This window comes from Ornithodoros turicata, chromosome 6, assembly GCF_037126465.1.
Source record: "Ornithodoros turicata isolate Travis chromosome 6, ASM3712646v1, whole genome shotgun sequence".
NCBI classification, from domain to species: domain Eukaryota; kingdom Metazoa; phylum Arthropoda; class Arachnida; order Ixodida; family Argasidae; genus Ornithodoros; species Ornithodoros turicata.
This window is the reverse complement of record NC_088206.1, coordinates 72,582,138-72,607,908: the sequence shown is the minus strand read 5'-3', so window position 1 is coordinate 72,607,908 and position 25,771 is coordinate 72,582,138. Positions and strand designations below refer to the sequence as shown.

Below are 25,771 nucleotides of genomic sequence, written 5' to 3'. Positions count from 1 at the left end.
GTTGATCGGCAAGGGCGATAAACTTTTGGATGTACCCCAACCTGCGGTACACTATGAGCTTATGTGCATGATGAGATTGTAAGCACAAGGGCTGGCAAGGCTATTATGACATAACTGCGCGATTCAGCACACTGTGAGGTCGTGTATTGCTAGATTGCTTCAAAAACAACGCTGACAGGTTGTTTAAGCCGCTTCCTAGTCTTGGTAGCTAAACTAATTAGCTAAGCATAATGTATATATATATATATATATATATAAGTCCATGTTAAAACGTAGCTTTTGAAATTAGCAATGACAATAACTTTACAAGATAACAGATCCTGGCTGTCTTTCTTGCACATACAGTTCTGTTTACATCGAAAAGTATTGCGAGCCCCCTAGTAGACAGAAGTTGAATACACACTCATAAAGAAGCGGCGAAGGAATGTCATGCCACTGGTCAGTAACGTAGAAAGAAAAATAATCGGACATAATAATACGACAGAAGAAATCGGCTCAGTTACCGCTGCAAGTAGAAAACAAGCGCTATATATGACTCTATACCGTACTACTCTATCGTCACCAAAGCTTTCACCAAACGCCGTTATATGATCTAAAGATGACAACACTGACAGCATCCGCACGTAAGATCCACGCATATATTGCGATTATTGCATTTGTAGGAAGAAATAGTCGCGAGGAAAACGGCGTACGTTCCCTGGTATATACTTCTGACCAGAGAAACTGTTCAGGAACATTATGTCGCGTACTAATAGCGATCCAATAATAGCAGTGAAAGCCACGGTAATGCAACGGATGACGCACTTTGACACGCCATTTTGAATTCACTCAAGTACAGTCAAACTCCTTTATAGCGAACACCTTTTTAACGAAAATACCACTACAGCAAATTTTTTTGCGGTCCCGCTGGAGCCCTATAGGTCTAATAATGGACATCCTTTTTGACGAAAATACCTTTACTGCGAATTTTTTTTTGCTGTCCCCTGAGTTTCGTTGTAAAGGAGTTTGACTACTCCAAAAGGATAGCGGTAAGGCAGTACAATACCTATGCTTGCGGATAAAAGGCGTATGTAATCGAACACCTGGTTAAATACAGTTACAGTTTCACGTTATTTGCCCGCTATATGTAAAGAAGTAAAACGTCGCCTTTCTCTTTAGAAATTTGCGAAGCGTCAGCAAACGAGAAAGACTTTCGAAAACGCAAATGGCAAAAGCGCGAAGTCGAGCTGGTATGGTACTCCCTCTGTAATTCTGTATGTTACTTTTTTTTTCTAAAAAAAAAAAGGAAAAGAAACGAAAGAAACGACCTTAGATTATACCAAAACGGAACCCTTATCGGTCGGAAAAGGAGTTTCGTAACAAGTTACCGAAAATGCGCTGGAAAGCGCAGACCCGTACGAATACCCCCTTGCCCTTTTTCATTTCCATTTCCCCGTCGTCTTTTCCTCGATACGGATCAGTTGGCCGAATGATTAAACATTACGCCGTCAGCAGCGTGTGTGTGCCCTTCTTAATCTGTTTACGTATCGGACAGCAAATAAACAATCGAGGGATTTGCTCGGCTATCCGCAACCTTTCCTTCTTCCACGATGATTCGGCTGTCGATCGCGATTGGCGGAAACTCACACTTGGTAACGTGACTGTCTCAGTTTCCTGACTGAGCGTCGCGAAGCAACTGTGGCTATATGAGCGGCGTATAGACGTGGACAGATGGAGAGAGGATAGCAAGAACAAAGGAATTCGTAAGAGGTATCTGCGCAAAAAAAAAGTAACTACGTTACTGACGAAGTTACTAGTTATGAAAGTTACTTTTCAAAAATAACGAGTTGCTTTCTACGTAAAATGCTCTTTCTATAGTTCTTGGCCTTTGTATAACGAGTTTTCTAATACTTTTGACGAATAATTTTTTTTTTAATAATTGGGGGTTTACGTCGCGAGACAACTGAGATCATGAGCGACGCCACAGCGGTCGGTCTGTGGATTGCTTTTGCCCACCTGAGGGTTCTTTAACGTGCGATGAAAGCTCATCACACGGCACCCCGTATTTAACGTCCCTCGCGGAAGACGGCGTGTCTAAGCAACTTGTACCCTGCCACCAAGTTGCTGGCGTCCTCGGCCGGGTTCGAACCCGCGATCTCGGGATCAGAAGGCGAACACGCTAGCGACTGAGCCACCGAGGCTCTTTTGACGAATAAAAATTATACCAATCTTGGGCTCGGTATTAATATGGCGAGGCATTGGAATTTTATGTTGGATGCGTTGCCGTCCCCTACAATTCGTACAACATTTTATCTAACAACACAGCGACCAGCTCCCGTGGCATAGTGGTTAGGATGATCGCTTTCTTCCACGCAGAGACTGGGAGGTGACAAGGGTTCGAATCCTGTCACCGCGGCTGTGCTGTCTGAGGTTTTCCCTGGGTTTTCCGAAGACTTTCCAGACGAATGTCGGCACAGTTTCCCCTGAAGGCGGCCCAGGACGCATACTAATCCCTCCCCTGTTCCCTCACTCCTTTCTGCTGTTCTCTCTCCATCTGTCCACGTCTGTACGCCGCTCATAGCCACAGTTGCTTCGCGGCGCTAACACGGAATTTAAAAAAAAATAACGCAGTGTCGTCCGCCATTAGAAATACACTATACCCGCCGTTCCGATGACCTGATTCTCCTATAGCTCCTGACCCTCCTAACGGCCACAACAGAATTCGTAGTGTTCACCGCGCAACAACAGGGGGAGCCGGGCGAGGAGGCAATGTGCATACATGTACAACAGCGCCCACATTTATGTTGGTTATACGCGCACCAAAACTTAAAAAACAAAATGCAAATGTGATGCAAGTTACATGAAATCAACGACAGAGATGTTCATTTGAGCTCGTCTGTCGCTGTATACGCGCAGGCATGGTTAGCTCTGTTGAATGCAGCACGATCTTCTTGGTCAGCAGCGGGGTATGGTGGAAGTGCCCCTTATGGTCACTGTAGTATGTGGAGGTTCGTTCACTGGTGAAAGCTTCAGCTAGGTACGCATGTATCTTTGCAAGAAGCACGTTGGGGGAAATGTACAGGGTGTTACCCTATAAAAGTCTACCCGTGCCGCCATACCGCATTCGCCAATTACTCAATGTAGGTGGCACATTGTGCGATTTTTATATAAAGCTCATAAGGACATTTAATCTTGGTAAATTTCAAAGTGATTGAGTGCCGCAGCACGAAGTTATAACTCAAAACGTGCAATTCCCATAGTCAAAACAAACAAGATGGCGGCGTTGAGAAGAGCACTTGACATGCTGCTCCCCACACGACAACGTGTCGCATATCCTGCCAGCCGGATGGAACTGCAGTTTTCATTTCGCTTTCGTGTAACTGTCGTATTTTGCTCATAAGTAAGCAACGTGAGGAACGAAAAATGCCGACGCATACTCAGCAGACGACACCCAAAAGGGATGTCGTCTGCTAACTGAGAGGCGCCATCTTGGCTGTTTTGACTACGGGAACCTCACGTTTTGCGCTATAACTTTGCGTTACGGTGCTCAATCACATCGATATTTACCATGATGGAACGTCCTTATGAGTTTTATACATGGGCAACACATTGTACCGCCTGTGTTGAGTAATTGGCGAGCGCGGCATGCCGGCGCGGGTAGACTTTTATAGGGTAACACCCTGTACATGACACCGCCACCGATGTGTTTCTTCTTCTTCGTTTCTTCCTTTCTGTGTTTCGGCGATGCGACATATATGGGATCAGATCGGCACGAAATTGAGCCCTTAACAGCTGTCGCTGTAAGAAAAAAAATAAAAAAAAGGGGGGGGGGGAGGACTAGGAACTTAAAGTTACGAAGTTACCCGAAAGCCGAAAGACTTCATCGAGAAGTGCCTAAGAACAAGGACAATTCAAATATGGCCGCTGCGTGGCTTTTGCGACGACTACGATATATTTCAAATGTTCATCGAGAATTTACCGAAATTCAACAGTGTCCAGTTACTCCCAACACTGAATATATAATACAAGCACACCGAAAAACATATCGTTGTGCTTCGTCGCGTTTGTTCGTCGCTGATTCCGCCCAACCTGGCGTTGCGTGGGACGCCTACATGATGGCGTAGGAAGGACGCCCAAAAGAAGTGGTCAAACTCTCTTTGAGGTTACAACTGTCGAAGAAACCTTTTTTTTTTTTTTTTCAAAACATATTATCCGCCTATTAGCAACCATGCAGACCGCGTAACGCTCTTAAAATGGCCGCGTGTCAAACGACTAAGGAAACACTGCGGTGAATCGTAAAAAAAAAAAAAAAACGGAAGAAAAACAAAGTGAGTCGCTTGATTTGCAGCTAAACAAACGCTGTTTCTTTACACGCCAAGCGATTATGTTGTTTTAGAGCGTCCCGGTTCTCCGGTTGAGCACGGACGGCTACCGGGAGAAGGGCGTGGGTGACGTCAGGGTTGGCGTCATGGAGGACGTCAAAGCTCCCTCGACAGTTCCTGTAGGGCGGAATGCAAGGCCGACCATCCTCGGCGACACTTTGAGGTTGAGTGGCTTCCGTCACTCCTTCCAAGTTGCTCCCAACATTTTCCGCCTTCATCCTTCGTTAGGCTCTTTCGGGTAGAGCCCTCTTGGTGGTGGTGGTGGTAATGACGCGTTATTGGAACCGATACTTACGCATCAAAGTGACATGTTGGGTTCGAGGGGTTGTGACACACAAGTAACGACGGAGACGTAAAAGACGGTCGTACGCGTCCAGGTGATTCCAAATTTTACGGCAAAGAGGCAACGGCAGAGAGCAATACAGAAAACACGATTCGGCTCTGACATCGAGGTAGCTAGGCATCCCTAGTAGTGAGGAAGTAATAATGAATGGCGAAGTCACGTGCTTTCGAGAACCATTGAGAATGGTCCATGCTCTCGTTCCGCTGACGTCACAGCTTGACGTGTGGAAGTATGGTTGAATGTTCGTACCACGCCGAGTACGACACATAGAAAAAGCGTTTCTTTTCTTTCTTTCTTTTTCTTTTTTTTTTGGGTCAATACACAATGCGTGCCCCCTTCAAAGTGTTACAACCCCTTTAACAGTGCTGGAGAAAAGGGGCCCACTATGTCTGTCTATGTAGAACTACATGTTTCAGCGATTCTGTGTGTTCACGACTCCCCTCTGTAGTGCTGTGCCCTGAGGGTATCAATCAATCAATCAATCAATAAATAAACTGTCTTCATTTTGTTGTCTTGCTGTTGTTTATTTTTATATGGGCTAGACTGTCTTTCTCTCTTTCTTAAGGGTGCAGTCCGCAATACACCAAGCAATGACAACATGCTTCGTTTTATCGAATAATCTTGCACAGTATAGAGCTATCCGTGTTATGTAAACATTGCAGCGACTGAAGCGTCAAAGCGGGGTGCGCCGGCCACTCTTGGAACTACATTCGCGTGTTCTCGCGTATATGACCACGCGTGTTTGTTTTGCCCACCAGTGGGCGGATCACGTGACAATGACGTATGTGTCGGGGAATTATATTGAAACCTCCGACGGTATTAGCTAGCGACGCCGTTCTGAGCCACCTGGCGTTTGCTGCTTCCGTATAGCTTGTGTTTGTTTGTTTGCTTCTCTCTCCACTGTCGGACGTAAATGATGCAACCGAAGCGCGCTGAGCAAACGCCCTTCTCTTTCATAAGTCCTCGTTTTCACATATGCTCCATTTTACTCGTTTGTTTATTTACTCAAAGTTGGCACGACGATCTCTTCAGCGCTCTTGGCAAGCAATAACCGCCCAGGAACGTTATTTTCTTCGCGTAGATCTACGAAACGGCAGCAGCCACATAGAAGCAAAGACAAGCATATATGGAGACAACGAACAACAACATAGATGAATGGATGATGATGATGATGATGATGTGGGATGTTGCCCTGCGTTGAGCGCAGGACCCTACCCCAACAACGAAGACGTGCAGCATGCTTTGTGGAAACCATTTGTTGTGGATAGAATGTCGAAAAAGCCGTCGAGATAAAGATTACGGTAATCCATTACTACCCAAGCAGCGCAACATCTTGACCCAAGGTGTTGTGCTGCTTGATGGGTAGAGCCCTGAGACTGGGGATGAGACGCGAACACGACACGACACGACAAGAAATATTCAGAAATCGCAGCATTCGAAATATTAAAAAAATTAAACATTCAGCTGTGGCTTGAGATCTTGTAGTGTCGTGTCCGCGTTTCTTCCCCAATCTCAAGGTCCTATAGTAATGGATTACCGTTTGTTGTACCTTTGACCTTTCCATTTTATAATTTCTCGTCAGCATCTCGAAGCGGCTGTAGAGCCACGAGCGATGCACAGAATGGCGGAGTGGGAGGTTTATTATGCGGGTCAGCTTTGAGCGTCAACTCTGAACTTGAGGTCCGGAAATGCTACGGACAACAAATCCGGTGATAATGTCTTTCTCTCTTCTTGGAGCCTCCAACAAAGGGCGTACTTTTTATATATTCCACGTTAGCACCGCGAAGCAAGTGTGGCTATGAGCGACGCACACATGTGGACAGACAGAGAGGGAGAGTACAGCGGGAAGGAGTGAGGGGATAGGGGGGGGGGGTTAGTATATGCGTCCTGGGCCGACTTCCGGGGCAACTGTGCCGATATTCGTCTGGAAAGTCTTCGGAATACCCACGGAAAACCTCAGACAGCACAGACGGGGGTAGGATTCGAACACAACACCTTCCAATGTTCAGCACGACCTTGGCTGCCGCCAACGAGAGTACCAAAGTACCAAAGAGTACCAAGGAGCGTACTATAGGTAGGGCCTGACTTTTTCGGGTTTTATTTTTGGCCAAATTCGGGGGGTAATTATCGGGTGATATTTTTTATTTGAAAATTCGGGTGTATTCGGGTTAAATCCCGTTACGGCATATTCTGTCGTCAGGAATTCGGGTGTATTCGGGTGATTTTTTTTTGTTTAATAAAAATTGGTCTTAACATGGAACTAATGTTTAGCAATGTTATCAAACAAGATTCGGGTTAAACCTGAATTTTACAGATTTTGTTCGGGGGGTAAATATCGGGCGGATACGGGTTTAACCCTAAAAAGTCAGGCCCTAACTATAGGCTGTAACCGAACCACGTGACCGTATGGTTCGACCTGTTGACGTTATATACAAACTCTAAAGTGTTTTGCTTGGAGGATGATGTCACCTCTCCATTGTCTTCACTCGAGGGTAACATCCCTCACCACGAGACGCACTGTTAGCATTTGGCAATAAACAACACTTGTACGGGTAGATCGACGCTTTCTTTCCTTTTGCGTGTTTGCTTCCAAAAACAGAGGCTCATCAATCAGCCTGGGCGTTACTGAGCATCCGACGACGTCACGTTAAAGGTTGACGTCACAGCACAGGAGTCGCTCGGTTACACAGTGTTCCGCACGTGGTATCCCCTGGCTAAAAATAGCCGCACAAAGGGAACAGATGGGAATATAGCTATGTGTAGTAGATTATTAGTAGCTATGTGTATGATGTATAGAGGTGTACAGGCGTGCACAGACGGCAGTGGGAAGCAGTGAGACAGTTAGTGTGAGTCCTGGGCCGACTGCACAAGGAACTGAAGTGTATATTTGTGCGTATAATGTCTTTCAAAAATGGAATCAATCAAAAAATCTTATCTGGCTTTGGTTTCAGCTTTCTTATCTGCTTTCATATACGGCAGTCCATACCCTGCGCGTTATTTGTTGACTGTATCACTCTTAAAAATGAACTTCACCGCATAGCACGCTTTTAGCCAACCATTATCTCGAATGATATCGCTATGTGCCCTGATTTGTTCAAAGCGGTAGGCGTACGCCTTTTCTGTGACACTTCGGCGGTTCATAATTGTCACAGAAAAGGTGTACGCCTCCCGTTTTCAACAAATCAGGGCAGATAACGATATCATTCGACGTGATGGTTGGCTAGGAGCGTGCTATGTGGTGAAGTTCATTTTTAAGAGTGTATGGCTGCACGCACAGCCTAAAAACGAAACTTCACCGCATAGCACGCTCCTAGCCAACCATCATTCCGAATGACAACGTTATCTCTCTTGATTTGACGAAAGCGGGGGGGGGGGGGGGCGTACGCCATCTTGTTGTGGCAACTATGAATCGCATAATGCCACAAAAGTGGCGTACGCCCCTTGTTTTCAGGAAATCGGGAGAAAGAACGATGTCACTCGGGATGATGGTTGGCTAGGGGCGTGCTATGTGGTGAAGTGCATTTTTTAGAGGGTACACTCTCCGACAGTGAAGCTTCTTGAGGCTGAAGTCAGGCAGTGATGATAGAGAAGAGAAAAAAAATGGGTATGTAAGTCCGACAAAGTCCGGCTGGCTACCCCAGTACACCTAGTATGCAGAACAGGTTAAAATGTTCATTGTAAAAATGGTTAGGTAGCAAGCGAGCTGGTGACAAGTATCCGTGATAGCAAATCCCCGAGACGTGCACAACGTCTGAAACACAGCTGAAGAGTTTGTTTCTGTGTATTGTTGACTCTATGAGATGAGCCACAGAAGATTGTGTACTCATCTTCCTAAGCTTTCCCTAACCATTTGTCCCGCTTGTTACGGTTAATTTGTTTCTACACAGGAACAAAGAGACTCTGTGTTTAAAAAAAAAAAGAAAAAAGCTGCGTTTAAGACGTCGTGCGTGTATGTCCTTCCTTGTCCATCGTCTCGGGATTTCGCTGGTGTGCAAATAAAGATCTGCCGGAAGTGAACTAATTTACCGCTCAATAAGTTAGTAATCGCGATAGTTTCAGCAGTAGAAACTAAATACTTCTTCGCGTAATTCATGTTTGGCGTTGCACTTGAGTTATTTATTATTTACACTAAGCGTGCAAGTACAGTAGGAAGACACACAGGATTTCACGACAGGGCTCTCGAGAATGGCAAACAACAATGGTAAGAAAGTACAAAGAAAAGCGTACGGGACAATGAATGCCTCAGTCGTGTCTTCGAAACGACATCCCACCCCAACTGGAAAGCCAATCACAGTTCAAGGACCGTAGCCTCCTGGAAAGACGTGCCGCCTTTTCCTTCACCCACGCGGACGAACCAATATTCCGTGACTGTCTTTTTCTTTCACCTGCCTCGTAAGAGCCGAAATAAATACGCAAATGGAAACAGGAAGGAGGGCCTTGCACGGAATGAACCGGATATGACGCACGGACGCCTTCGACAGGTGGGAACGTGACGCACGGAAAAAGGGGAGGGAAAGAAATGCAAGTGCGCGGGGCAGTGTTCACACACTCCCATTTTTTGTCCGACGGGAACCGAGAAACACATTTTGGTTGTGCTATGGCATAGGTGGGGAAGTTACTTTTATTTTGTAGTGCACTACCGTTACTCACTACTTTTTCGAAAAGTAACGCGTTACGTTATTCGTTACTGTTGCGGTAGTAGGTAACGCGTTACTAACGCCGTTACTTCTGATAAGTAATGCCGTTACTTTTGCATTACTTCACCAGTTGTCCTTATAATATGTACCATTTTTGGTTGAGTCACACAAGTGCATTCCGCAAATCAATACAAGCAATGTTGGTCACAAACAAGGGTCACGCATGAACACAACTTACATGTACGATTTATTGCAACGCAGAAGTAGTTGATGTTCAAATTTTCATCGGTGAGCTTCGCTCGTTGGGCTGAGAGGACGCCTAATGACCAGTGAGTGCTCCTTGTCCAGGTTGATAGAGACGGTGACCTTTTATCTCATACAGTACAAATCCAAACAGCCAATTCCTTGGTACTTTGTTACTTGTTCAGAGGGTAGAGGCTATTTTTCTGCCGCTTTTGCCCCATTCGTCCGAAAAATACCAGAGGGAGTGAAAAACAGAGGTGGTAAACAAAGGTGACACCTCAACCAGGGTAGGTCAACAACCCTTCTTTTGCGTTCTTCGTGGGTGTCGATGGGACCTTCTTGTCATTGTTGAAGATGAATAGAAAAAATCGGGGATTTTCCCGGATTCTACAGGCACGGTCCTCGCTCAAGCGTTACTCCCCACCTATGTGCTATGGCAACATAATCCGCGTAACATTTAACGAGACGTTGCGTCATGAAGCTGCAGCTGATGTCTGCGCAAGCTTAATGAACTTTTGAAATTTGCTAATCACATGTACCGGATGGACGTCGAAGTATTCGGAAGACCAGTTCCCGCACGCTATAGTCAAAGTCAGACGGCAAAAAATTTGAGGTTAACATCCGTCCGTATGAAGTCGTGCATATATATAAGGAAGGATGTGGGATATCTTTTGGTGCTACTCCGGAAAACTGAAGCTTCTGGCAACGACCCTGCGCTACTATCAATCCCACTCTGCGAACAACAGGGTAGAAGCAAGGCTGAACAACGTCTGATACGAATTCGTCTCGTGTTTCCATCGCAATTATTTTCTTACATATCGACGTAAAGCGGGAATAAAACTCCAGCACGGTTAGCACCGGCTGTGTTGTCTGAGGTTTTCCCTGGGTTTTCCGAAGACTTTCCACACGAATGTCTTATTAGGGACCAGTTGCAGTTCAACTGGACTGAACTGGGAAGTTATTTCACTTTAATGGAGTAGAAGGTGTAATAATCATAATAATAATAAAAAAGATAGCTCCGATGAATCGTCTATCGATGACGGCATGAATGCTCGACGCTTTGTGCGCTACGATGCACGGTATTACGCTATTACATTGTACATACACGTACTCTGCGTCGGTATACAAAGCGTAACGAGTTGTATTCTGTCATTTTCCTGCTGATTTCCCATTAGGGAAGTTATCCGAGCGTGAGAACCAGCACCATTAAAGGTAATGGCCGTGACGTCGTGAACAAAATAAAAGGGCAGAAATAGACGGTAATCAAGGTGGACGCCATCGTATGGGGGGAGACCGTACAACGTGATCTCTCTTCGTGTGCTTCGATACACTTACGCGTCTTTTTTTTTTTTTTGTAATTCCGCGCTAACGCCGCGAAGCAACTATGGCTATGAGCGGTGTACAGACGTGGACAGATGGAGAGAGGACAGCAGGTAAGGAGTGGGGGGGATCTAGGAGGCCAGTATACGCGATCTGTGCCGACTTGTGGGGGTACTGCGACTACATTCGTGTGGAAAGTTTACCGGAAAACCTGAGACGACATTCGTCTGGAAAGTCTGCAGGAAAACCCGAGACCGCACGGCGTGTGCCGGGATTCGATCCTGTGTCACCTCCGAGTCTCGGCGTGGAAGGCGATCATTCTAACCGGTACGCCACGCGAACTGATACCGGTACGCCGGTACGCCACGCGAACTGATCTACGTGTCTTGGATGCATATTTATTTATTTAAGTCGAGGGCCCTTCGTGCATTACATGACGGAGGGGTAAAAAAAATAACTTTTCACACATAATTCATACAACGCGATAAAACGAAATACAAGACAATATACACGTTGAACAGTACAATAAATGATGGTTCAAGATAACAGATGTATGACAGGTGCTATGAAATCTTCTTTGTCGCGTGCGCGGACAACATTTTCAGGAAGGTTATATTCCACTCCGATATTGTACGGGAGGAAAATGATCTAGAAAATGATGATGAACGGCAATGAGTGCGTTTAATCTTTAGCAGGTGATCTAAGCGGGGAGAGATATGAGATGCAGGGTGTAGTAAACAGGGAAGACTTCGGGTGGTAATACAGTTTGTGCAGGAGACATAGTCTGGATACATGTCGTCTTGTCGACAGATTGTGTAGTCCTAGCCGGTTCTTGAGCCCAGATACACTAGTATGATGTGAATAATCAAACTTTTTTTTGGGGGGGGGAGATAATCTCGAAAAGGATCCGAAATAGATGAGGTGTATTGTAGTTTTGGAGGTATAAAACTGATGTAGACTGAAGAAAACTGAAGACTGGTTGGTGCGGCTGTGCTGTCTGAGGTTTTCCCTGGGTTTTCCGAAGAGTTTCCAGACCAATGTTGGCACAGGTGGAAATTTTGCATCTCTACGATCAGAGCCGCAGTTGCTACGCGGCGCTAACACAGGATAATAAAGAAAACAGCATTGAAACTCCAATAAACGTCGAATTATTATTATTATTATTATTAACCTATTTTCATCCGTAATGTTGCGGAACTGTCAGAAACGAGAGATATCGATAAACATGCCCCAGAGCCAGAGTCCATCGCCAACGGGGCCCGCGTTGTTGGGCGTCAACCACCCGTTCCTGTACGCGCATTTGTGTCCTCATAAAACGGACATAGCTGCGCACATAAAAAGAATACGGATACAGTGATACCGGTCTATGTATCCGTATAACTCAAACAAGAATGCCACAATGGGGAGGAAATTTTCGCCGGAAATTTTATCAGCTCATATAACTTATCGCTCACATCCCCGGTCTTATTTTTGTCGCATTCTGAATTGCTCCCTCTCGACACAATCTGCGCTTGAATGTTTGCGGAGCTCTCTTCGAAAATAACGCCCGTTTTCCGCGTGCGTGACTAAAGCTCGCTGTTCCTAAATAACCTATAGTGTTCGAAAATAACCTCGTCTTCCGCAACAACCTAGTGTTTTCGAATAATATTGCCGTATAATAATGAACCGCAGTATTGCATAACCGCTGGGTTCCGAGTCTACTCTCGTTTTCTGAAACAACGCGTTAACGCAAAATAAACCGTGTCCCGAAATAACCCGCTGTTCTAAAACAACCCGATATTTCGAAACAACCTCGCGTTTTTGGAAGTGCAGCCTCATTACACGTGGCAAGAGCTGCAAATCTGTTACGTACAAAGTAAATAGAAGCTGATGAGCTCCCATTTGGCTGATATAGAACTTGGTGAATTATTTATAGGGCCTGACTTTTTCGGGTTTTACTTTTGGCCAAATTCGGGGGGTAAATATCGGGTGATATTTTTCATTTGCAAATTCGGGTGTATTCGGGTGATTTTTTTTGTTTAATAAAAATTTGTCTTAACATGGAACTAATGTTTAGCAATGTTATCAAACTTTATTTTAATGCACGCTTATGAGTGTGCCACGCGACCCGGATGTTTTCGGGTAGTTTCGGGTTAAACCCGAATTTTACAGATTTCGTTCGGGGGGTAAATATCGGGCGGATACGGGTTTAACCCTAAAAAGTCAGGCCCTAATTATTTACTGATGAAACTGTCCACGGGGGTTGAGGAGATGTACGAGGAATATGCGGTCAGCCTACTCTGGAGTGGGGGCTCAGTACGTGAACCCAGGGGAGGGTGAAAGAAAGAGGGGAGAGATGAGGGGTGTGCTAACCCCCCACGCTCTGGGATTTGGGTCCAAGGGGTCCTTGGCCTCGCGTAATTTATTCTTTTATCCGTTCATTATTGCTTCATTCAACCCGATTAATGTTACCCTATCGATAACGTTACAATGACTGTTCTCAGTATGATGACAATACTCATATCGCCACGTAGCCTGCACGGTCTCCTATCGCGTCCTCAGGTTCAATTTTCCGAACAACAACACGAGACGATGAGTCTGCTCAGAGTTGACGTCAATAGGAGCAAATAGCCAGTCGATTAGATTAGATTAGGAACTCCGATAGACTAAAAGGCAAACACTAGTTCGCTTGCAGGAGCCAAGTCGACAAAGCGTTATTGCGCTAAGTGAGTGTGTGCTCTATCAGCTTCATCCCTTACACACAACCGAACTCTGAAGGAATATGGCCACCACGGTCCCTTGGTACGGCGAACATGCCATCGTCGCGGACGTTTTTGTCGTGACAACTTTTGCATAATATGTAGTTCAGCCTAGAGATGCTAAATTTCCGCAAATTTTGAATCGCTCGAAAAAAAAAAAACCGTCTTCTTCCGTTTTTTTTCTTCGAAAAATTAGATAAAATGGAAACAAATGTGGTTACTGCTGAGTGGAAGCATTACCGGCCAAACCACAGCATACAAAGAGCTAGAAGCCTTAGTAGTGCTCATCCTCTAGGCATAAATGCGGGGCAGAGCATCCCATGAGACTGCTGTCTACTCAGCGATACGTAATCAGAACAACCTGCCCATTCCGACCAGAACTCCAACATTATGTGAATGCGATGGCGATCGCTCGGAGCGACCAGACGGAGCACTAAGTTGGTGGTTGTTGGCGCACTAGAGGCACCTGAGGCACTGTTGGCGGGTTGGAACGCATTGAAGGCACGAAAATTTACATTTTTGAATTTTGTCGCCTGGAAATTTTCGGCTCTTTTTCCGGAGACAGGGCGAAAAAAACGAAAAAACTTTTTCCCAAAACAATTTTTTTTTCGTAGTAGTAGTAGGTCACTGCCCGCCCATGTCAATGTCTGCACTAGGCCACTGTGCTGAAACTACTGGGCCACTCTTACACCACCCAGCTCTCATTCTGAATAACTATAAATGTTAACTGTTGGCGGGTTGGAACGCATCGAAGGCACAAAAATTTACATTTCTGAATTTTGTCGCCCGGAAATTTTGGGCTATTTTTCCGGAGACGAGGAAAAAAAAACGAAAAAACTGATTTTTCCCCAAAATTTTCGTTTTTCTTTTCTTTTTTTCGGGGCTTCGTATCTCTAGTTTCGCCTCTCTTGGGCAGACTCCCGTGACAAAGTAGCGCAGAGAACACATATAATATAGCGATGACCGACGACTGTTGGAATTATACGCTGGCGTCCTCGACTGGGTTCGAACCCGCGCAACCGTATATACACGCTTACGGCTGTCTCGTCGTTCACGATAACGCAATGTCCCGAAGTTCTCGCGTATAACGCGAACTCCAACGTATTATCGTCGTAAACATATCAGACTTCACGAGCAGAAACAGCTACGCAGCTATGAGACTTTGTTCGAACCCTTCTAGAACTGTTGACATCCGCACGAGTCACACCAAGTTCCTCCTAAGTTTGATTAACGTTTATCGTATAGAGCGGAGGAAGTTCTATTTATGATAACCAGGCATGCCGCGAAGCGCGATCCGTCAACTGCGCCGTATTCTAGGTGCAGATTTCGAACACCAAAATGATGATTTAAAAACAACAACAACAACTTTATTTTCGGTCTTGGAGAGTGGGGAGTTTCATCGCAACAGGCGATACTGTGCTTGGTGGAATGGGGGGAATAAAATAACGAGCCCCTTTACAATAACGATCGAAGTCCGATGGTGTCCAGAAATGTCAGAAGAGCTTTGAGCGCAGAGCGTTGCTGGGCTGGATTGGGCCAGGGACCAAGCAATTTCGGTAGGGAGAGAGGGCGAGAGTCCAGCTGACGAAGAGACTCGGAGAGTGTGGTTCGGGAAGGTTCGTAGTGAGGGCAATGAAGAAGAATGTGCTCCAGATCCTCAAGAGCACCACAGTGGCAGCAGGTGGGAGAATCAATTTGTCTCAAGCGGTAACGCCACTGAGCTGTAAACGAGCGAATGTCGGCATCAGTTCCTCGTGAAGTTGGACAAGGTCGCACGCGAGATATTAGCGCGTTTTAGTGTATAGTACGCTATCGCCTTTGTGTTGGTGGCAGGGTTCTTTGGATTTAATCCGCACGAATTTTATCCGGTGAATTTTTTTTAGATTGTATCCACACAATTTGATCCGGATTTTTTAGAAATTTTCTCCGGATGTGATGTGAAAGGCAATCTGAATTCAACGTCACACGGAAAACTCCCGATTTATTTCCTCGTAGTGTTGGCTGTTTGCAAAATCCCAGGTACGCGCAGCATTATCTCTTAACTTTTTATAACTTTGTAACTTCTTAATTAAACTTTTTAACTTATAACTTTTCAGATTTAGCTTTTTTTCGCCTTCTTCTACTTCTGCCCATACAGGGAGAGACTTTCTTCCGCTTCTCGGAGGCATTGTAACTGAAGCCACTGTAACGCCATACAACCACATGTGCGTACTCCACTTTTCGGAAAACAATAGAAACTGATACAACTTTGCTGGGACAGGCAGTTCCGCAAACCGAAACTATGAGAGGTAACCCCAAGTCAAGAACATCAAAGCACATTTGTTTTTACTTCGTGTCACATTTCTAGCCTCGTGTATATATTCTTCAAAAATATCCGGGTTTTATCCAAAAAAAGCCCACTGGAGAGGATTTTTTTAAAAATATCCGGATTTTTTTTTTCAGTTGACAACGAGATTTTGGTCGAGGCAGACCACACTTAGGGACGACACAAACATGTAAGCCTCATACGCCCGGAATCATCGAAATGCAACAACTCAAGGAAAAGAGGCCCCCCTCCTTGCCCCGTCCGTCCCCCCCCTACTTGTGGCACTCAATGGCTCATGGTAAACGCGTGCTGGTGTGGTGTAGTGGTAGCATATCTGACCGGAAATCAGAAGACACAGGTTCGATTCCTGGCGTCAGCGCCTCTTTTCCTTGAGTTGTTGCATTTCGATTTTTTTTTTCAACCCTGGTTGGTGGTGCCTGCGCACTGCGCGAAGTTCTCTTTCTGTTATGGGTCGTGCGCAGAACCATCAACGCTATCCCTTACGCGCGCAAAGTCGATAGCGTAGTGAGGGATCGCGTGATGGTTCTGCGCAATGCGCGAAGCTCCTTTTATGTGTTGCGCGTGCGCAGAACGATTTCTTACCGACTTTTTCTTTCGAGAATACGCAAACCTGGAACGATTTCATATATTTATCTGCGCAGTTCGCCTTTTGTCCGCGATCGTCATTTGTTCGTTTGTTTGTAAGGAAAAAGAGAGGAAGGGGAAACTGAACTGATCTCTTCGATAACGTATGGCTTGAGGAGATATCCTTCGTGATACGTTCAGACCGCAGTACGAGAAGACGGGAATGCGATGGAGATCACCATCAGAGGCCACAAATGTGGCTGCGTTTTATGACGTAAAATTGATCTGATAACGCACGGCAATACGCAAAGCTTACAATTAGAGGCTCCGATTATCCCATAGAGCTCGATTCACTGACGCTTCAATCATAAGTGCTCGTATACGTACAGACGGAGGACACCGATAGATAAAGATGTGCGTCCCCTCCTTTGGAGCCACAGGGGTGGCATCCAATGTATTGCTCCGTAGACAAAAGCGTGCTGGGCGAACGCAATGCATCCTGGACAGGTCCTGGTCGCACGTCACAGCAAACGTCGAGGCACACGTGACCTTAAAGATGGCGGCGCCCGTGATCGGCGGCCAAACCTTTTGTAAACAATGCGGTTGTTGTTTCTGCACGACGTTTTGGATGTCTTTCGATCACGGTAATTATTTTTATCCGATAATCTCGCACTAAAACGTGCAGTTTCACACATAAAGCCTCGTATTGTTGACAACTTCCAAAGATGTGACAACGACCGCGCGTTAAGACTCACTGAGCCGATGCGATGTACTTAAACTAAGGCGAAATGGGCTACAATGTTCCGGAAGAAGCACCGCATAGTTTACGCTGGCAAAATACGTTCATCTGTTGGTGTTTTGACGACGAAAATATGTCGATAAGCGGCAAAACGACATGTAAACACAGTCAGATGACCTCAAAATGACGTTTTTCTATGACGTGCGACCAGGACAAGATGGCAGTTTTGCCAAAAGCACCCGCTTGAGGGTAGTTACAACAATGGCGGGTTTGTGTAACCCCTGTGTTTGGAGCTGTCACTCGATGTCGATATAGTACCCGCGCGAAAGTGTTCGGCGTACGAGGGGGTGTTGTAAAGTTCTTGGCCCAATAAGGAAGAACCAGGCCTAGATGAGGCATAAACTTTCATAACAATTCGACATATTTAGGGTAGTGACTTTTTCGGGTTAAATGCCTTTCTCAGATTCGGGGGCTAAAAATCGGGCGCTATTTTTAAATCTGTAATTCGGGGAGAAATCGGGCGATAATTGTGCCTTCGAGTGTTATCGGGTGTTTTTGTTTCTCCTATTAAGTCCTTTCCTAATCTCTCATTTCTGTTTTTTTGTTTTGTTTTTTTCGGGATCGTGACCTTCCAGCGGTAATCCCCGAAGGCATAGACAGTGTTGACACACATGGGTGTATTGCTGGGAACGTAAGTGACCCATTCTTACACGTGGCGACCTTTATTCGTCTTCAGTGGAAAACGTTCCCTGAGGATTTCATAGTGACTGGAATTCGGGGAGAAATCGCTTTTAACCCGAATTGGTCGGAGGTCAGTTCGAGGGAGAATAATCGGGCGGAATCGTGTTTAACCCGAAAAAGTCGCTCCCTAGACGTATTCACCTCAAATTTCAACGAATGCACTTGACACATCGTTCCTCAAGCTTCTTCAACCCTTGGAAAAAGAAATCCGACGCCTGCTCTCCCAAATATGCTTCAACTGCTCCTATCAAATCCGGGTCCACGGAGAGTCTCTTTATTTTCAAACTTTTTTTTAAGGTTCGAAAACAAGAAATAGTTCGATGGGGGGCAAGATCCGGAGATTGTATCTCATTACGGCCGAAGTCTCATTACGGCCGATGTCTCAATACGGCCGAAAGTCTCAATACGGCCGATAATCCTTTAATCCCCAAGTGTCTCATTACGGCCAAAGTCTCAATACGGCCGAAGATGTCTCATAACGGCCAAATGTCAAAATGTGTATTGTAACCTGTATTGATATGCAATGTCGCAGCCAGGTGAGACCGCAACCGTATTGAGACTTTGGCCGTAACGAGACACTTGGGGATTAAAGGATTTTCGGCCGTAATGAGACTTTCGGCCGCAATGAGACTTCGGCCGTAATGAGACTTGGGCCGTAATGAGATGTTACCGAGTAGACTGCTCCTTGTTCTCCGAGACTTCGTTGTCTTGCCTGCTTTGTGAGCCGCGGTGCATTGTCCTGCAAAAGGAGAAAGCCTTTCCGTAGCTTCCCCCGCCGCTTTTCTTTCAAGGCCTCCTTTAACCGGCAGAGCAGGCTACAGTAATACGCTGCATTAACCGTTTCACCCTTCTGGCGATAGTAATCAAGACACCTTCCTTGTCCCAGAAAACCGTGGCCATGACCTTTCCCGCCGATCCTCGAGCCTCTTCGGCCTCCGAGAACCTGAGCGCCGTCATTCCTGGACTGTCTCAGGATCATCGTGATGCAACCACGTTTCGATCAACTGTAACAAGTCCACGACCTACTAGATTATAACGACCATATGTCATAGGCACCCCTTCCCAGCACCTCATTTGGAGGCCAGCGCTGGCGCCACTCACCGTCCCAGTTATTGCTTCCTCAACTTCTACATTACTTTGTACTTGAGCTTACCTTAGTATTTTTGTACAAGCCGTGGATGTACCACGGAAGGTGTTTCATTCTAAAGTTGATTACCATCATCATTCTACGCGTTTTCATAGGAGCTGTTGCTGTCGCCTGCTACGGTAGCCGTACGGTGGTGGTGGTGGTGGTGATGGTGAAAGGGCTTGCCGTTGTCGGCCTCACGTATGTGGGCAACGTCACGACTGACGCCCTGGGTAGCCGTACGTCCTCTTCTGCGCGTTCAAAATTCAAACTTCCATTGTCCAATCATGGATCTCGCGGGCCGATGAGTAGCGCCCCTAGCGGATCGCGCGGACGGGCTCCTTATAGGGGTTGCCGATTGTGACATGGTCGTTATAATCTAGTAGGTCGTGAACGAGTCTCCCAAGAAAAGTGTCACTAGAACGATCAAAATCCACTTGGAGGCATCCATTCGGCGTTGCTTCTCATCGGCATTCAAACATTTCGGCACCCACTTGGCAGACAGGTTCCGCATACCGAACTCTTCATGAACTACAAACCCAAATGCGGTCCCTGGATATGCCTAAGCCGAGGTCTCCGCAACTTTTTCAGCCGATATTCGTCCATCTGCCAAAAGAAGGTCGTGGACACAATAAACAATTTAGGGTGTTGACACCATCGGAGGTCTCCTTGATCTTCCGGCGTCGTCGCTGTCAAAATCCCCAGACTGAAAGTTGTCGCATCACTTCTTCGCGATTGAGTATGATGGACACTCGTCATTTAATGTTTCCATCAGCACTCACAGATTTCCCTCGGAATCGTACTTGTGCATGAACAGGAACTTCACGACAGCCCAAGGTTCAACCTTTGAAAATTTCTCGCTTGTAGTAGACAGGTTTCAGCTATAGTTTTCGATGGGAGACGGAGTTGATAGAGAGATCAGCGGCCTCGGTCAATCACGTCGGTCATCATTTCCGCCACCCGCTTAGAAGATAATTACGCGTAATAATCCAAAGTAGCGGAACGGTAATCTCTACGCGTTAAAACGACAATAAAATACTGCGCGTCTATGACGTCGTACGAGAATAAAGATGACGCTCGCGACGCGTGCAAAACAACCACGTAGACGTCAATCGTATCGTTCCACTACCAATTACGTATATACGTTTTGCCTTTCGAGTGCATGATCACATTGCGTCTCCTTATTGCGAACGTGGCTATCGTAAATGCCCAGTATTTCCGTGTACAACCCGATTCCAAGCGATGTCCTCCAATTACCTCTTCAGAACAGTGCCAAAAAAGGTACAAGAATGGCCTCCCCCGCAAGCATTACATATAGGAGGTGACGGGAGTTCGAATGCCGGCACCGGTTGTGTGGCGTCTGAGGTTTTCCCCGTTTTTCTCTGGGCTGCGCTGACATTCGTCCGGAAACGGTACGAAGGATACGGCGTTTCGTTCCGCCATAGCCAGATGAGATATTTTTGCCTCGCGGATTTTGACGAAGGCATTCACCCCGAAAAAAGTGCTATCCTTAATACGTTCACGGATGTTACAAACTCACGCTGTTAAGTTTGCGCTTGATGTGCGGCTCAAGTATGGGAACGAAACCGAAACCAAATCCAGACACGCACACACACACACAGAAAAAGAAAAAGGTGGTGGTGGTGGTGGTGGTGATGGCGATAGGGCTTGCCGTTGTCGGCCTCACGTATGTGGGCAACGTCACGACTGACGCCCTGGGGGAATGTGCGTCCTGGGCCGACTTCTAAGGGAACTGTGCCGACATATGTCTGAAAGCGTCTGAGGAAAACCCAGGAAAAACCCCAGACAGCACAGCCGGCACCGGGATTCGAACCCGGGTACCTCCCAGTCCCAAAAGAAAAAGGTAAAAGAACCTTTATCAGTGTCCTTGCCAACATGCAGGTAGTATAGACGATTTCAATGTCCCCCAACAGTGTGCATGACGGTCGAACATTTGTAATTGGCGCCAAGGCCGTTAGAAGCTTGGGGCAGTCACTCCGTATAAGAGAAAGTAGGCCTGCTGCATATTATTTAGGACTGCGGTTACAATTGGATTGCACCTAAAGGGTATACAGTGAACCCTCGTTATTATGACCATGGTCGTTCCCGAAAATTTCGGTCACAATGCGGAATCGTCATATTAACGGGGGGGGGGGGGGTTTGCGGAGGTTTCACTGCATTGTTCCCCCAGGAGTATGGTCGTAATACGCTTCTGTCAGATTATCGGGGGTCATATTAACGAGGGTTCACTGTAGACAACTCCAGACGCTATGTGCTTCGTTACATCACGCATTGGTCTCTTCCGCATCAAACACTGACGTCACAGACCAGCTGGCGTGATGATATAGGATGATCACCTTCCACGCCGAGACTGCATGGGTGGGACGTGAAGCGGGTTCTAATCCCGGCACAAGCTGTGCTGTCTGAGGTCCGCTGTCCTCTCTCCATCGCGTATGTACGCAGCTCATAGCCACAGTTGCCTCGCGGCGCCAATACGGAACTAAAAACAAAAAACACCGACGTCAGAGAAGCGAGAGCCTTATTGGTTCTCGCCGCATCACTAGCGGAAATGCTTCATCGCTTCTGTTCTATCCCCGTCTCCGCTGGAAGAACTAGGAACGCAATTAACCATCTTTTCCATTTACCCGGCGTAGCTTGGGACCAAATGTCGTAACGCATAACCGCTTTAACCATTCCAGAATTGTGTTGTGAAGAAATTTCGATAAATGCCTGCGTGATGATATAGCACAAATGTTTTTTGTTTGTTTTTTTGCATTCCGTGTACAGTAATTATTTAAGCGGCGTAGAGACGTGCACGGGTGAAAAAGATGACAACAGGAAGGAACGGGCGACAGCGGGGTTAGTGTGCGTCCTGGGACTACTTCAGGGGGAACTGTGCGGACTACTCGTCTCGGAAGTCTGCCGCGGAACCCAGGAAAAATCTCGGACTGCACAGCCGGTGGCAGGTTTCGAACCCAGCACCTGGCGGTCTTCGGTGTAACCTCGGTGCTACCACCAGCGAGCGGATCTATTCGGCCACGCCGCTGGTATAGAGGACAGCAGAAAGGAGCGTCCTGGGCCGACTTCGGGGGAATCTGTGGAAAACTGCGCAGTCGGTGGCGGAAATCGACCCTGACACCAAAAGGACAACCAGTTTCTTTTTTTTTTTTTTTTAAGTGTATACAACGCCAGGTGGGATGCCCGGCGAAGAAAGAAAATAATCACGTGACCGAGTGACGCGCCACTGTCACCAGGAGGAGGGCATCACTTTGGATGCGGGAACAAAGGTTGTCCCGTATACCATTACTCATTTCCAAAGACGACGTCATTGCTGTAAGTCTATATAGAACGGCATCCACATAACGGAACATAATAGAAGAATGCGTGTCGTCCGATCCGACAGCCTCAGGGGGGGTACATTAAACTTACTCTTCACTGCAGCGATGTCCCGATACAACATTCCCATGGTTCATATCGGTCCGGCTCGGTACACGACACTGTGGCATGCATTCGGGGAGGATATGCGACGTATAGCATCCAGTCTGTTTCTAGGTTTTCGAGTCAGATAGGTTAGAGAAAACGGTTGTGAGCATTAAACAGTTTAATTTACGGAAAAGCGAGACTTTCATGCAGTAGGCTGCACCTCTTCCGGTTCTTTAACCTTCAGGTTCTTCAACCTGAAGAAGTGCAGCCTACTGCGCGAACGTCTCGTTTTTCGTAAATTAAACTGTTTAATGCTCACAATCGTTTTCTCTTTACTTGTGAACCATTATCGCCGGAAACTTGCATATTGTCTTTTTTTTTTTTTTTTCACGCTCTACGACTTCAGATAGGTTAGTTAAAAGTTAGCCAAATTAGTCTTTCCTCACAAAATAGTGCAGCAAAATGAAAAAAAGAAAAAAGAAAAACAACAAGTACGATACACGACAGCTTGCAGTTTTTCTTCTTCTTCTTTTTTTTTTTTTTTTTTTTCAAACGGGGGTTCACATTGGTGGTGTTGGGACAGCGTGCATCACCGCGCGCTTCAAGCGTGCCAGGAGCGAAAACGAGCGTGTCGAGGAAGTCATGCGCGTCCCGCTCTTATGGTTCACTAATTTTAACAAATGCGTTCTTACATAACACCATTGACGCAAATGGCAGACGGATGTCAAAGGCTTCGAACGCCATCAGGAAAAGACCGCTTATTTTTCGCCCAGATGACATCACAAATGCCAACATCCCTACACGCCACTACGACAACACAGAACAGAATGACCTGTCAAGACATCACAACGAGTTTATTATGGTTACATTTGTTTAAAGTCAACTCCTAGTATAATAAAACGTTAGGCTCGGCTCGGAAATTCGGATTTCTCGTCAAAATTGGTTTATCAGCCCGTTGGTTTACGTACGGGCAACGATAAATCATGCTCGAGGGAGAATCAGCAGTCGTCCACTTTGGCCATTTGTCTGTGCAAGGAGAAAAACCTTTGCTCGCAAGCACAAAACGATTAGGTGAAAGTATTTCGCTGGTACCTCCCCATTCGTCATCTTCAAAATAAGGTTGTTGTCGTTGGTACCTATGTGACGGTACCTCGTATCGGCTCTGCGGGTATCGGGGGAGTGGCCAGAGAGAGGTACGGGGCCCTCATGTGCAAATCTATTTGCTTTACTGCAAGAATATCTGATGAGTGAGGTCGAAAGACTTTACGAAACGAAAGAGTCGCGTTGTTTATAAACTGTTCGGCCGCTGACCGTGACCGCAGAGATTTTTCTGGTTACATGTATGATCGTTGCGTCGTCTCGCCGTCTATGAGCCGATACAAGGTCCTCCATGAAAAGTCCCCGCAGAACTCTACCCGAAACATTTCTTTTTTTCGGGGTAAGCCACTGGAGGGTACCCAGAATTACGCAGTATGTAATAATAATTAATAACAATAAAAAAATCACCTGTATAACACAGAAGAGCAGCATGAAATGAAGCTCATTCGGCTACTCACCCTTGGAGATGCAGACGAAGGTTCGCTGACGTCACTGTGCGAAGCATCATCGTCCCAAGAAATAGTGGACACCGTGGACGACAAGGAACAGGTGCTGCAGGACCTCCCCAGTGACAGATAGTCCCGAACTTCATCCACAGACACCGCGTACTCCTCCTCGGGGGACACTTCACTGCTACTATAATCACTGATCACTACACTCGGAGCACTGAGGGCGGGACACGACAGAGACAGACACTGGGCCAGGGGCCGTTTGCCATTTCCAGATGTCGGTAGACTCGTCCTGTGACCCCCTTGTTGTTGCTCGTTGCCTAAATCGACCGCGGAATCGGCACTGCACGACCGTCTCGTCTTGGGAGGTTGAAGGTAGATGTGATTATCGAGCACAAACGAGGACGGCGATTCGCCGTGACCGCTGTCTTCCGATGACACTTCGGGAGCAGACGACACATTTTCGTCCGGTGTCATGATGACCGGGAGCTTGTTGTTGTGGCTCTTCCTGCCGAAGAGAAGTGGACTCTTCGAGAAGACTTCTCGAAGAAGCTGGCAAGGACGCCAACGTCGTCTCGGCGGTATCGACTCCAGCGAGTACGACTTGGCACATGCGGACGCGTCGGCACGGCGCGAGCAACTGTTGAAACTGCGTGAGCGCGTCCGTGGAGCGGTTTCCATAGTCGTCTATGTTGTTTCACATCGCTCGCGGTTCTTGTCACGTCGTCGCGTTGGTGGGAACTGTCTCGAAACGGCGGATACATGCACGTGACTTACGAACGCAGATGATACGTCGACGAACGAGTGGACGCCGTGAAGCGTGCGGCAGAGCAAACGAGATTCACACGCAGAAAGATTCCGCAATGTTTCCAAGTTCGTGAGGGTTCGCGTCGATTCCAAACTCTTCGCTTGGCGCGACCTAATTATTTCTTTCTCGACAGCATTTTGGTTTGATGTCTCTCTCTGAGGCTCTGAAGGAAATGACCCAACACGACTTCCTGTTTGCTCAGGAGCTCCAAAGGAAAAGCCTACGTACGGTGTCTGGCAATCTATATGTTGTCGAGCTTATATATTTTCTGATCTATACGACGTTGTCAAAATGTAAACTCACGCATTATGGAGTGCAGCACATGGTTTTCGTAAGGCCGTACGCACACACAGATTGACAAGCGTCGCCAGCACGTAACCGAGGAAACTGCAAATGCCGCCACGACGGTGGCGCCATCCCGTTGCAGTGCTACAAAATGATAGGAAAGCAGAAATATCGAACAGCGAGCCCATAAATTGCAGGCAACTTTATTATTTCTCATTACTATTAGCTTACATAACAACAAACCGATTTATGTCAGCGAGGCAACGCATTTTTTGCGTGTTTCTAGATGGAATGTCGTGACACCCCTGGTGGGCCTTTTGTGGCCAGAATCATTGTTACCGCCATGCAAAAATGCATACACGCTGAGCTGAGTCCGAAACTGAACGCAGAACATTTGAAATCATAAAAGAATTGAAAAGGTAACGGCTGGCTCGTGAACGTTCAGTGCAGAATAAACCTTAAGGAACATCGGGGAATGACGAGACGACACTAAAGTATCGTCATTGCCTCAAGCTCAAGGTTTATTCTGCACCACGATTCAAAAACATGCGGGCCACATAATTATGTCAA

At 46.6% G+C, this 25,771-nt stretch overlaps 1 protein-coding gene and 1 non-coding gene across 2 annotated transcripts in view; one reads left to right on the top strand and one right to left on the bottom strand.

Annotated features, from left to right (window-relative positions):
- The window catches only part of LOC135397308 (inositol-trisphosphate 3-kinase A-like), a 66,530-nt gene extending 41,258 nt beyond the window's left edge, over window positions 1-25,272 (bottom strand). Inside the window, exon 1 of the mRNA XM_064628790.1 lies at window positions 24,118-25,272. Coding sequence (XP_064484860.1) covers window positions 24,118-24,789 — 672 coding nt within the window. The 5' untranslated portion in view covers window positions 24,790-25,272. The remainder of the gene's footprint in view (window positions 1-24,117) is intronic.
- Trnas-gga (transfer RNA serine (anticodon GGA)) lies at window positions 16,256-16,326 on the top strand. The gene has a single exon. It is a non-coding gene; the product is annotated as a tRNA-Ser (tRNA).
- Window positions 25,273-25,771: the final 499 nt, after the last annotated feature.